At 41.9% G+C, this 13,236-nt stretch overlaps 1 protein-coding gene across 2 annotated transcripts; it reads left to right on the top strand.

Moving 5' to 3' along the window:
• The first annotated feature begins 851 nt into the window (after positions 1-851).
• LOC135507834 (serine/threonine/tyrosine-interacting protein A-like) lies at positions 852-11,373 on the top strand. 2 transcript variants are annotated; one of them, XM_064927521.1, is made up of 12 exons: positions 852-1,058; positions 1,250-1,334; positions 1,431-1,463; positions 1,611-1,664; positions 4,092-4,189; positions 4,299-4,359; positions 7,328-7,364; positions 8,959-8,998; positions 9,148-9,198; positions 9,314-9,386; positions 9,573-9,666; positions 10,822-11,373. In XM_064927521.1, the coding sequence occupies exons 3-12, from the start codon at positions 1,446-1,448 to the stop codon at positions 10,893-10,895; spliced, it is 600 nt and encodes a 199-aa protein (XP_064783593.1). In that variant the 5' UTR covers positions 852-1,058; positions 1,250-1,334; positions 1,431-1,445; the 3' UTR covers positions 10,896-11,373. The 2 variants fall into 2 exon arrangements, with proteins under 2 accessions (XP_064783593.1, XP_064783592.1); XM_064927520.1 differs by lacking the exon at positions 1,250-1,334.
• The last annotated feature ends 1,863 nt before the right edge of the window (positions 11,374-13,236 follow it).

Genomic DNA, 13,236 nt, shown 5'->3' with positions numbered 1-13,236 from the left:
TTTTGTGAAGAATCAACAACAAGTGGGACACAATCATGAAGTGGAACGACATTTATTGGATATTTCAAACTTTTTTAACAAATCAAAAACTGAAAAATTGGGCATGCTTTCGCAAGGCACTGTATCTGTAGAAAGAGTATGTGGCCTTTTCTGTAGCCTACAGGCTGTAGATAAAATCTATGACAATGTAATGAGAGACAGTTTTTACATCATGCAGGTTTCTCTGATCAAATAGCCTAACTAAATGGCGCCATCAAATAAAAAAAGTGCTGACATGTTAACAAACAACATGCCCTAATAACAGGACAGGTCAAAGTAAAATGGAAAATATGGAATGGACATACAGGCCTGAGTAAGGCTCTGAGTGTGTTTTGAGGGACTGAGGGTTTTACGTTTTTGCTTTGTATTTAGTTTTTAGTGAATTCCATTTTACGTTTTGGATATCCCTTCTTTTATAGGTCATCCGGGATGTTTGGGACATCCCTACCCTAACCTTACCATAATCCTAACCCTGACCCTAATCTTAATTTTTTTAAATTTAAAATTCAGTGGGGGTAGGGATGTCCCAATGAACCAAATAGCACCAAAGCTTTTTTAATTTCCAGCATCCAGTCGTGTGCGGAAATACACCGTTTGCCCAAAAACATCACCTGAGAAGAAGAATGGTTTCCACTAGTTACCATGAAAACAACCAGTTTTAGTCTTAATTTAAGTTTATGTTTTGGCATAATGTTAGCCGCGTGGTTAGGTGGAAGGATAGGTTAAAAATCACATTTTAAGAAAATAAATTGTAGAAATAGGCGTGGTTTATGACTTTGTGGATGTGGTAACTAGTGACGAACGACATCTACGTAACTTTGGTCACGTGACTCATCCGAGTGAGCAGCATGGCGGACATGAATAGGCAACCTCAAAACAAACCCCCTCAATTATACACTTAGCAAACCACGAAAACCGTGCGACAGGCATAGGCCACGTCCGCCTGAGGTCACTGCAACATGGACGAGGATAATAAACTTCAGTTCCCGTCCCTTCCTGCGTCAAAGGATGACCTATTGGTAAGCGCTAGCATGCAAGCTAACGCAGCTAGCAAATCATTAATAATTTAGCTAACTTGCGAGCATACTCAAAAACAGCCCATAACATGAACAAATTACTCTAATAACATGTAATCGCACTCGCTAAATTGGACTTGTAGCTAAATGTAATCATGTATGAAGCATTTTTCAAATGTTTGTTTGCTAACTAGCTAACCACATATCGCCAGTCGAAAGAGTTCAGCTGGCTGTCCCATTGGCAAGTGTAGCTTATGCTCGCTACAATAACACATCCAGGTAGGGGTATCTTCTGGCAGATGACTACTGACCGGCTAGAGAACTAGCTAACCAGTCAGTTAACATATTCCATTGATTTTCTTATCTATTCCACAGGACTGGGCGTATCCAATGAGAAGAGAGATGCAGGTACCGTTTGCTTGTTGCCCTTTTGTCCCCTAAATTGAATTATTGTAAGGGGCACCAAAAGTGACTGCTGCTGAGTGATTAGCTATAGTAGCTAAATCATGTAATCTCATAATGATGTACCTAAAACCTGCTCATCTGTTGTTTTAGGAAATTCTACCAGGCCTGTTTTTAGGTCCCTACTCAGCTGCTATGAAAAGCAAGGTAATTTGGTATCCCGTAAATCTGCTGCGGTGGCTGTTCTTATCTGCTGAGGGCAGGTGTGGGTGCAGGCATTTGTTCCAGACAAGTCAAGCAGAAACTGTTTACTGTTTAAGAACCAAACGGAATGAAACTACCGAAGTATTTTTATTTAAGTATTTTTATTTTAGGTAGACAAGCCAGTTAAGAACCAATTCTTATTTACAATGACAGCCAAACCCGGACGATGCTGGGCCAATTGTGCGCCGCCCTATGGGACTCCCAATCATGGCCGGATGTGATGCAGCCTAGATTCGAACCTGGTACTGCAGTGACGCCTCTTGGACTGAGATGCAGTGTCTTAGTCCACTCCCCTATAAGTAACGCTAATTTACAATAGACAACGTTTTGCAACAGAATTGGCGTAATGGATTCGACCTGTCAAATCTTGTTTAGTTGATTACTAGAAGCAGGTGTGTTTCTCCTTGGCTAGATGAAAAGCCAGAACCCACACCGGCCCTCTACGTTGGTCATCGAAACATTGAAGGTCCTCAGCACGGTTTTCCGATAGTGATGGAACTTATGCTTACAAGTGTTTTAATGATCCTACAACGCGCCAAATAACAAATTATGTGTCGTTGGAGCATGTGTTGATACTGATAGGATCGAAAGAAAGGCAGGGCTGCTCTCTGATCAACCTTCTCCATTCAAATCTTACCTTGAAATTATAATTATTCCACAATATTAATGACGTATCAGCTCCTAGAGCAGAGGTGGGCAAACTTTTTGACTCGCGGGCCACAATGTGTTCTAAAATTTGACAGAGGGGCCGGGCCAGGAGCATTTGGAGGGAGTGTTTGGGCCGGATATACTAAAGCATTAAATGTAGTGTGTGCAAACCTCATAGCACAGTAAGAACACTACAACCCAATTTATTAACTGTCTTTCAAATGTGAAAAATAGCCCTTATCAGTTAATAAATTTGTCTCAAGGAATATTCAAGATATGGCATTTACATACTATTTCGGAGATACTGGGAGGAGGAAATGTAAATAGATTAAAATAACATACGCACTGTGATTTATCAAGATTGCGTCTGTTTTTAATAAGTTTCAATCGAAGGTGCAAAGTTAAAGAAATCAACATTTATTGAAAAATGGAATCACTTTCAACATTCAAAACATATTATTACACAACGAAATACTCAAGCTCAATAATATCTACTTGTGTTAAACTCCGCAAAATCATGGATGGATTGTCCTGACCGCGCGCTCTACAAACTCGCCACGGACGCCCTCGCCTTCACGCGCAAACAGTACACGTGTATCGTTGCCAAGCACACAGACATAGGCTGTATTAAATATCAGCTGAAAATTTTAATTTAAATTAAGAGCGATGTGCGGCGTGTTAATTAAGCTACTGTACCGCTGCTGTGCGTAAATGCGCATTGCTCTTAATTAAAAGACGCACTTCCAAACTTTCCATATGCATTTTTTCATAACACAGCAGAAAAACTCACCATTTCAGTGGGAACAGTGTTGTTGGTCTCCCTTTTTGCCAGTGCATTAAAGTCTGGAGTTAGTTTTGTTGTGGCAATTCTCAGGACAGATCTGAGGTGTTGGTCAGTTAACTTGGATCTGTGATGGGCTTTGTTGATTTTCATGACGCTAAACGTCTGCTCACACACGTAGGTCGAGCCAAACAACACCAGCATCTTCTGCGCCGTCCTCCGGAGGTTTGGAAACGCGGTCTCGTTAAGTGAAGCGTAAAAGTCATTCAGTTTAAGAGACTTGAACTTCTCCTTTGAGACGGAGTCAGACTGAAGATCGATCAGTTCCAATTGCAGCTCCTGCGGTGCTGATTCGGGGTCTTGTGACAGGGGACAGGACACCAGTTGAAGTGACTTGTCAATTTTTTCAAAATCACAGAACCGACGGCAAAATTCTCTGTGCAGATCGTCCAGTGATTTGCAGTATTTCTTCGCATTTCGGGCGGCCTCTTTCTGCACGGCTAGTGTGGGGAAATGTGCGAAAGATTTGTTTGACATTTGCTATCCTTATTAAACACTCGGCATTCGCTGTCCACTTTCCTTCTCTTTGGTCCGCTCATTTACACAGAAGGGCTTAATGGTGACGTGAAACGAAGTGAAAATTAAAGTGAAATAAAGAGAAATACGCGCCACTCCAACAACGGTCAATGTGTTTTGAGTGCGCCATCTATTGGGGAAACGTGGGCATTGCAGGGAAAGGGGAAAAAATGAGGTTTTTACTATAATTTGGACAAGTTCGGCGGGCCGGATTAAAAAGCCTAACGGGCCGTATGTGGCCCGCGGGCCGTAGTTTGCCCATGTCTGTCCTAGAGAGATGATTTTGGGAAACCGTGCCCTGGACTATAAAATAACAACATATTGTAGAATCTCAAAGTTAACTCAATTCTTTTGGTCTCTTTTAGCTTTCTGTCCTTGAAAGACAGGGGATAACGCACATGGTGTGTGTCCGCCAAGATATCGAGGCCAATTTTATAAAGCCCAACTTCCCACATAAATTTAGGTAAGCGACAAACTGAGAACAGGTACTTGTAGTGTTTATAACTCAGCCAATGACATCTCTCACTTAATTTATCAGCTAATTAATGTGGCCTGCTTTCTTCTGTTTTCAGATACCTCGTTTTAGATATTGCTGACAATCCTGTGGAAAACATAATTAGATATTTCCCTATGGTGAGTTTCAGCATGTGCGGTGGATAATGTTACGTAGTATTTCAGTCGGTCAATAAAAAAAGTGGTCAGCTGAAGCAGATGCTAAGCTACAGGACTGTTTTGCTAGCACAGACTGGAATATGTTCCGGGATTCTTCTGATGGCATTGAGGAGTACACCACATCAGTCACTGGCTTCATCAATAAGTGCATCGATGACGTTGTCCCCACAGTGACTGTACGTACAATTGAAGTTGGAAGTTTACATATACTTAGGTTGGAGTCATTAACTTGTTTTTCAACCACTCCACAAATTTCTTGTTAGCAAACTATAATTTTGGCAAGTCTACTTTGTTCATGACACAAGTATTTTTTCCAATTGTTTACAGACAAATTATTTCACTTATACTTCACTGTATCACAATTCCAGTGGATCAGAAGTTTACATGCAATAAGTTGACTGTGTTTGGAAAATTCCAGAAAATTATGTAATGGCTTTAGACCACGCAGCCGTCATACCGCTCAGGAAGGGGACATGTTCTGTCTCCTAGAGATGAATGTACTTTGGTGTCAAAGTGCAAATCTATCCCAGAACAACAGCAAAGGACCTTGTGGAAATACTTTTGTACCGGTTTCCTCCAGTATCTATATCCACAGTAAAACGTGTCCTGCATCATGTTGTGGGGGTGCCTTGCTGCAGAAGGGACTGGTGTACATCACAAAATGGGTGTTATGAGGAAGTAAAATTGTGGGTATATTGAAGCAACAGCTCAAGACATCAGTTAGGAAGTTAAAGCTTGGTCGTAAATGGGTCTTCCAACTGGACAATGACCCCAAGCATACTTCCAAAGTTGAGGAAAAATAGCTTAAGCGGGAAAATGGCTTAAGAACAACAAAGTCGAGGTATTGGAGTGGCCATCACAAAGCCCTGACCACAAGCCTATAGAAAATTTGTGTGCAGAACTGAAAAAGTGTGTGAGCAAGGAGGCCTAGAAAACTGACTCATTTACACCAGCTCTGTCAGGAGGAATGGGCCAAAATTCACCCAACTTATTGTGGGAAGTTTGTTGAAGGCTACCCAAAACGTTTGACCCAAGTTAAAAAATAATTAAAGGCAATGCTACTAAATACTAATTGAGTGTATGTAAACTTCTGACCCACTGGGAAAGTGATGAAAGAAATAAAAGCGGAAATAAGTCATTCTCTACACTATTATTCTGACATTACACATTCTTAAAATTAAGTGATCCTAACTGACCTAAGATGGATTTTTTACTAGGATTAAATGTCAGCAATTGTGAAAAACTGAGTTTAAATGTATTTGGCTAAGGTATATGTAAACTTCCAACTTCAACTGTACTTACCCCAACCAGAAGCCATGGATTACAAGCAACATCCGCACTGAGCTATTGGGTAGAGCTGCCGCTTTCAACGAGTGGGACTCTAACCCGGGAAGCTTATAAGAAATCCCACAATGCCCTCAGAAGAACCATCAAACAGGCAAAGCGTCAATACTGGAATAAAATCGAATCTTACTGATGGATTACCAGGACGTGTACTCCCGAGCATGCGCTGACCAACTGGCAAGGGTCTTCATTGACATTTTTAATCTCTCCCTGTCTGTAATACCAACTTTTCAAGCAGACCACCATAGTCCCTGTGCCCAAGAACACTAAGGTAACCTGCCTAAATGACTACCGACCCATAGCACTCACGTCTGTAACCATGAAGTGCTTTGAAAGGTCAGTCATCGCTCACATAGACACCATTATCCCGGAAACCCTACACCCACTCTAATTTGCATACCGCCCCAACAGATCCATAAATTATGTAATCTCTATTGCACTCCACACTGCCCTTTCCCACCTGGACAAAAGGAACACCTGTGAGAATGCTTTTCATTGACTACAGCTCAGCATTCCACACCATAGTGCCTTCAATGCTCATCACTAAGCTAAGGACCCTGGGACTAAACACCTCCCACTGCAACTGGATCCTGACGGGCCACCCCCTATATGGTAAGGGTAGGTAACAACACATTTGCCACGCTGATCCTCAACATGGGGGGGCCCCTCAGGGGTGCGTGCTCATTCTCCTCCTGTACTCCCTGTTCACTCATGACTGCATGGCCAGGCACGACTCCAACACCATCATTAAGTTTGCCGATGACACAACTGTAGTAGGCCTGATCATCGACAACAATGAGACCGCCTATAGGGAGGAGGTCAGAGACCTGGCCGTGTGGTGCCAGGACAACAACCTCTCCCTCAACGTGATCAAGACAAAGCAGATGATTGTGGACTACAGGAAAAAGAGGACCGGGCATGCCCCCATTCTCATCGACGGGGCTGAAGTGGTGCAGGTTGAGAGCTTCAAGTTCCTTGGTGTCCAGTACACCAACAAACCGTCATGGTCCAAACACACCAAGACAATCGAGGGCACGACGAAGCCTATTCCCGCTCGGGAGACTGAAAATATGTGGCATGGGTTCTCAGATCCTCAATGTTCTACAGCTGCACCATTAAGACTGGTTGCATCACTGCCAGGTATGGCCTGCTCGGCCTCTATACCAGGCGTTGTCCGAGGAAGGCCCTGAAAATTGGCAGAATCCAGCCACCCATGCTACCGCATGGCAAGCGGTACCGGAGTGCCAAGTCTACGTCCAAAAGGCTTCTTCCCCCAACCCATAAGACTCCTGAACAGCTGATCAAATGGCTACCCAGACTATTTGCATTGCCACTTAACTACCGACATGTACATATTACCTCAATTACCTTGACTAACAGGTGCCTCCGCACATAGAATCTGTACCTGTAACCCTGTATATAGCCTCGCTATTGTTATTTTACCACTGCTCTTTAATTTACCACTGCTCTTTAATGCTTATAAGTAAGCATTTCACTGTAAGGTGTTGTATTCGGCACATGTGACTACAATTTGATTTGATTTGCCCTGTCATGTTAAAATGTATATATTTTCCTCTCTCCACAGATTAAAGAATTTATTGATGACTGTTTAGCCAGTGGCGGTAATAAACATTTCTTTAATTGAATAGTATCTTGTCTTTAGAATTTAGTTGCAATAAACTGTGTGCGTACAACAGTGTGCGGGTACTTTTACTTCAATGTTACATTTACCCATTTACATGTACCCTGCACCTTGAGAATTGTTGGAATTTGCAGTACTATACAGTACTTGTGAACTCTACAATATACACTACTGTTCAAAAGTTTGGAGTCACTTAGAAATGTCCTTGTTTTTGAAAGAAAAGCTACTTTTTTGTCTGTTTAAAATACCTTCAAATTTATCAGAAATACAAGGTAGACATTGTTAATGTTGTAAATAACTAGTGTAGCTGGAAACGGTTGATTTTATTTTTACGGAGTATCTACAGAGGCCCATTATCAGCAACCATCACTCCTGTGTTCTAATGGCACGTTGTGTTAGCTAATCCAAGTTTATCATTTTAAAAGTCAAATTGATCATTAGAAAACCATTTTGTCTGTTTTGAAGGCTGTTCAATGCGAGAAATTGCCAAGAAACTGAAGATCTGGTACAACACTGTGTACTACTCCCTTCACAGAACAGCGCAAACTGGCTCTAACTACAATAGAAAGAGTGGGAGGCCCCGGTGCACAACTGAGCAAGAGGGCAAGTACATTAGTGTCTAGTTTGAGAAACAGACGCCTCACAAGTCCTCAACTGGCAACTTCATTAAATAGTACCCGTCTCAACGTCAACAGTGAAGAGGCGAATCTGGAATGCTGGCCGTGTAGGCAGAGTTCCTCTGTCCAGTGTCTGTGTTTTGCCCACCTCTTCTTTTTATTGACCAGTCTGAGATATGGCCTTTTCTTTGCAACTCTGCCTAGAAGTTCAGCATCCCGGTGTCGCCTCTTCATTGTTGATGTTGAGACTGGTGTTTTGCAGGTAATATTTAACGAAGCTGCCAGTTTTAAGACTTGTGAGGCATCTGTTTCTCAAACTAGACACTAATGTACTTGTCATTTTGCTCAATTGTGCATTGGGGACTCCCACTCCTCTTTCTATTCTGGTTAGGGACAGTTTGCGCTGTTCTGGGAAGGGAGTAGTACACAGCGTTGTACCAGATCTTCAGTTTCTTTGCCATTTCTCGCATGGAATAGCCTTAATTTCTCAGAACAAGAATAGACTGAGTTTCAGAAAAGTTATTTGTTTCTAGCCATTTTGAGCCTGTAATCGAACCCACAAATGCTGATGCTCCAGATACTTAACTAGTCTAAAGAAGGCCAGTTTTATTCCTCCTCTAATCAGTACTACAGTTTTCAGCTGTGCTAACATAATTGCAATGGGGTTTTCTAATGATCAACAGCCTTTTAAAATTATAAACTTGGATTAGCTAACACATGCCATTGGAACACAGAAGTGATGGTTGCTGATTGGGCCTCTGTGTGCCTATGTAGATATGCCATAAATCAGCTGTTTCCAGCTACAATAGTCAATAACAACATTAACTACACTATTTCTGATCAATTTGATGTTTTAATGGACAAACAATGTGCCTTTCAAAAACAAGGGGATTTATAAGTGACCCAAACTTTTGAACAGTAGTGTATCTTGACTCTGTCCTTGTCTTGTTCACATAGGAAAGGTACTAGTTCATGGAAACGCAGGGATATCAAGAAGGTTTGTCACGTCTCATGTTATAGATTAGATTTTTAATAGATCCTTAGTGTTTGAAAATACTCTTCTTGTCTGCTTGAGTATTGATCTTGCTTGATCTTCCTGTTAGACAAGTATTGCTCTCAATCGCAATTATTGTCTTGTCCTTTCAGCGCTGCCTTAGTTATTGCATACCTTATGGAGACATTTGGCATAAAGTACAGGTAAGACCGTTCAACAAACCAAGCAGGTTTCATTTATTGCAGAGACACTATCCAGATGCATTGTGACCAAATATCTAGTACCATGTCCTTCTGAAATGTGCTGGTTCTTCTACAGGGATGCTTTCAGCCACGTTCAGGAGAGGAGATTCTGCATCAACCCTAATGTGGGCTTTGTGCATCAATTGCAGGTAGGGTCCTGTGTATCAAGTCGTGAACTCATCTTTCAAACAGCTCTGATCACTGAGATTACATGAGGCATATTCAATAGTTTTCAACTTTACAAATGTGTCAGATGGATGTCTGCTTGATACAAGACATTTCTGTCTGAATGGTTTGTAATGCAGCGCTCCATCTCTTGATGATGTGTTTTCCAGGAATATGAAGCGATCTACTCAGCTAAACTAACCATCAAGATGATGTCACCAATACAGCTGGGCAGATCGTTCTCCCTGCATGCTGGAATGCCAGGTCAGTGTGTGCATCTTCCATTCATGTTACAGTTACAGGAACCTGGGCTCATTCCACGATTACCATACACGTCTGTGTCACCGTGGGTGCATTTTAAGATGACTTACCAACAGCCTAGAAAGTCCTCGATTGCAGTCGGCGGAGGTTCTTATGTACAGACAACGCATTTAGTGGTTTTCCAACCGCAAAGCTCATAGCAACAGGGCAGCGTCAAAATATCCACCGTTGTTCAATAGAGGTTTTAGTTAGAGAAGAGTTTATTGTGACATTCTACCACCCTATATCGTCCAACAACACATTAAGAACACTCGCAAACTAAATATCATATTGTGGTAAGAGGTCTCTCAAATATCACATTTGTTTGGATGCACTATAGCAGGGGTACTCAAGTACTATTTGAGAAGTTCCGGTCACACAACTTTCCTAGGTGGCAAACCCCCAACTTGAAACCCATGCGACCCAAACTATTCACGGCCCTGTTGGCGGAGATAGAATTATTCATTTTAAAGCTAATTTCCCGCAATTCTACACATTTTCCATGCCTTATGAGTGTTTATATGATATCGGGTTGAAGTCCAACCGCGGTCTGCCATTAGAGTATATGGGGGGCACTACAGCTTATAAATCGTGACAAATTATTCTTATTCAGGTTCACGTAGGTCAAGCTAAACACCCTAATTAATGATTGGGGGACAATTGTGCTTTCCACAATAGCTGCAGGGCGCAGTGGATGAGGAGCAACTGCAGAGACTTGAAGCGACTTAAATCAAAACGGCGTGACCGCCAATCATGTGGTTTATGCAGTCGACATGTAGGCTCAACTTTTATCCCTGTATTGCAATATGCATTGAAAGAAGTTGATCAGCAACTGAGCAGAATTGATGCTCTCATAAGTGCCCAAAGATAAGCGATTCTTTCCCATGAAATTCAGATGTTTACACAAAGTTTATTAAAGGGATACTTCGGTAATTTCCTACTTACCCAGATTCAGACAAACTCACAGATACCATTTTTATGGCTCTGCGTGCAGTTTGAAAAAAATGTAAGGTAGCATATTGTACCGAAGTATCCCTTTTAAGTTCACCACCAGTCACTGCTATCTTTCCCTTTCTTTATTTCTGGATGTTTGACCCTGTGAATGTCTGTACTTCTCAGGCAGCCTGAAACGAAGCCTGGAAGAAGACGAGGACTTCGGGGGAATGCAGGTCACTGCTGCACAGAACGGATAGGTTTATTATGCAGATAGCGGTGTCTTTGCATAGAGTGCACTCATTAAAAAAAACATTTTTATTGGGATTAAAAATTTAGATATTTCAACTTTTCTAAAGGGGACGGGTGGGGGATTGGGTTCGCTTCCTGACGTCTGAGACCAAAGGGAGGGGGGTACAGTTTCATAAGTGATTATTATTTTTTGCTGTATGCACTGTCTTTTGCAGTTTTATACTATTTAAAGCATTTTGCATTTTCAGCGGGACAGTATTGCAATAATGCACTTTTGATACTTGATTTGTTATTTCTTGCCAGAAGGTGGCAGTTGGCGTAAGGGACAGTAATAGAAAGTCAATGCCCTATGGAGAGATGGAGGCCCACATTTGGGAATGTTGGACAGAGATTAGGCTTAAAATGTGATGGTATTTAAATGAAAGGGAGAGAAAAAAGCTTGCAAGAGAATTAACGATCCACTGCTCAATAAACAGACGGCTAACATGCCTGTTGTACTGTCATTTCTATATTATCAACTTAACACTATTATGGAAGTTCACGTAAAAGTCAATGCACCCAAGTAGTATAAAGTCAGGTTTTTGTATTTCGAGCAATAGACAAAGTAACAACCAGTCGAATGTTTAAAAAGTATTTATTTGCATTTTGCATAATGTATTCTTATAATTAAATGATAAAATACAAATGTCTGCAGTTAAGACTACTGAAAATAAGGTTGACTAATTAAGCTTTCACTACAATTACATTTAATTTACCCCACACATATACATGGCAATTCTTTGATATCTGATACCAAATGTACTGTAGCTATGTAGTTTATGGGACAGAATTTCCTCTTGATTACAAACTTCCTGAGGGCTGAAATAACCAGTAACTAATACAACCCATGTCAAATCAAATTGTATTTGTCACATGCGCCGAATACAACTGGTGTACAGTCGTCGCCAACGGTTTTGAGAATGACACAAATATTAATTTTCACAAAGTCTGCTGCCTCAGTTTGTATGATGGAAATTTACATATACTCCAGAATGTTATGAAGAGTGATCAGATGAATTGCAAAGTCCCTCTTTGCCATGCAAATGAACTGAATCCCCAAAAAACATTCCCACTGCATTTCAGCCCTGCCACAAGACGACCAGCTGACATGTCAGTGATTCTCTCGTTAACACAGGTGTGAGTGTTGATGAGGACAAGGCTGGAGATCACTCTGTCATGCTGATTGAGTTCGAATAACAGGCTGGAAGCTTCAAAAGGAGGGTGGTGCTTGGATTCATTGTTCTTCCTCTGTCAATCATGGTTAACTGCAAGGAAACACATGCCGTCATCATTGCTTTGCACAAAAAGGGCTTCACAGGCAAGGATTATGCTGCCAGTAAGATTGCACTTAAATCAACCATCTATCGGATCATCAAGAACTTCAAGGAGAGCGGTTCAACTGTTGTGAAGAAGGCTTCAGGGCACCCAAGAAAGACCAGCAAGCGCCAGGACCGTCTTCTAATGTTGATTCAGCTGCGGGATCGGGGCACCGCCAACACAGAGCTTGCTCAGGATTGGCAGCAGGCAGGTGTGAGTGCATCTGCACGCACAGTGAGGCGAAGACTTTTGGAGGATGGCCTGGTGTCAAGAAGGGCAGCAAAGAAGCCAGACTGATATTCTGCAAAAGGTACAGGGATTAGACTGCTGAGGACTGGAGTAAAGTCATTTTCTCTGATGAATCCCCTTTCCGATTGTTTGGGGCACCTGGAAAAAAAGCTTGTCCGGAGAAGACAAGGTGAGCTCTACCATCAGTCCCGTGTCATGCCAAGAGTAAAGCATCCTGAGATCATTAATGTGTGGGGTTGATTCTCAGCCAAGGGAGTGGGCTCACTCACAATTTTTCCTAAGAACACAGCCATGAATAAAGAATGGTACCAACACATCCACCGAGAGCAACTTCTCCCAACCATCCAGGAAGAGTTTGGTGACGAACAATGCCTTTTCCAGCATGATGGAGCACCTTGCCATAAGACAAAAGTGATAACTAAGTGGCTTGGGGAACAAAACATATATATTTTGGGTCCATGGCCAGGAAACTCCCCCAGACTTTAATCCCATTGAGAATTTGTGGTCAATCCTCAAGAGGCAGGTGGACAAACAAAAACCCACAAATTCTGACAAACTCCAAGCATTGATTATGCAAGAATGGGCTGCCATCAGTCAGGATGTGGCCCAGAAGTTAATTGACAGCATGCCAGGGTGGATTGCAGAGGTCTTGAAAAAGAAGTGTCAACACTGCAAATGTTGACTCTTTGCATCAACTTCATGTAATTGTCAAAAGCCTTTGCCACGTATGAAATGCTTGTAATT

Source organism: Oncorhynchus masou, chromosome 21 (genome assembly GCF_036934945.1).
Source record: "Oncorhynchus masou masou isolate Uvic2021 chromosome 21, UVic_Omas_1.1, whole genome shotgun sequence".
NCBI classification, from domain to species: domain Eukaryota; kingdom Metazoa; phylum Chordata; class Actinopteri; order Salmoniformes; family Salmonidae; genus Oncorhynchus; species Oncorhynchus masou.
This window is presented reverse-complemented; position numbering and strand designations above follow the sequence as displayed.

Coding starts and splice junctions, on each gene's coding strand:
- LOC135507834 (XM_064927520.1), top strand. CDS start 999: ATGGACGAGGATAATAAACTTCAGTTCCCGTCCCTTCCTGCGTCAAAG. Junction 1,464..1,610: donor CAATGAGAAGAGAGATGCAG/GTACCGTTTGCT, acceptor CTGTTGTTTTAG/GAAATTCTACCAGGCCTGTT. Junction 7,365..8,958: donor TGACTGTTTAGCCAGTGGCG/GTAATAAACATT, acceptor TTGTTCACATAG/GAAAGGTACTAGTTCATGGA.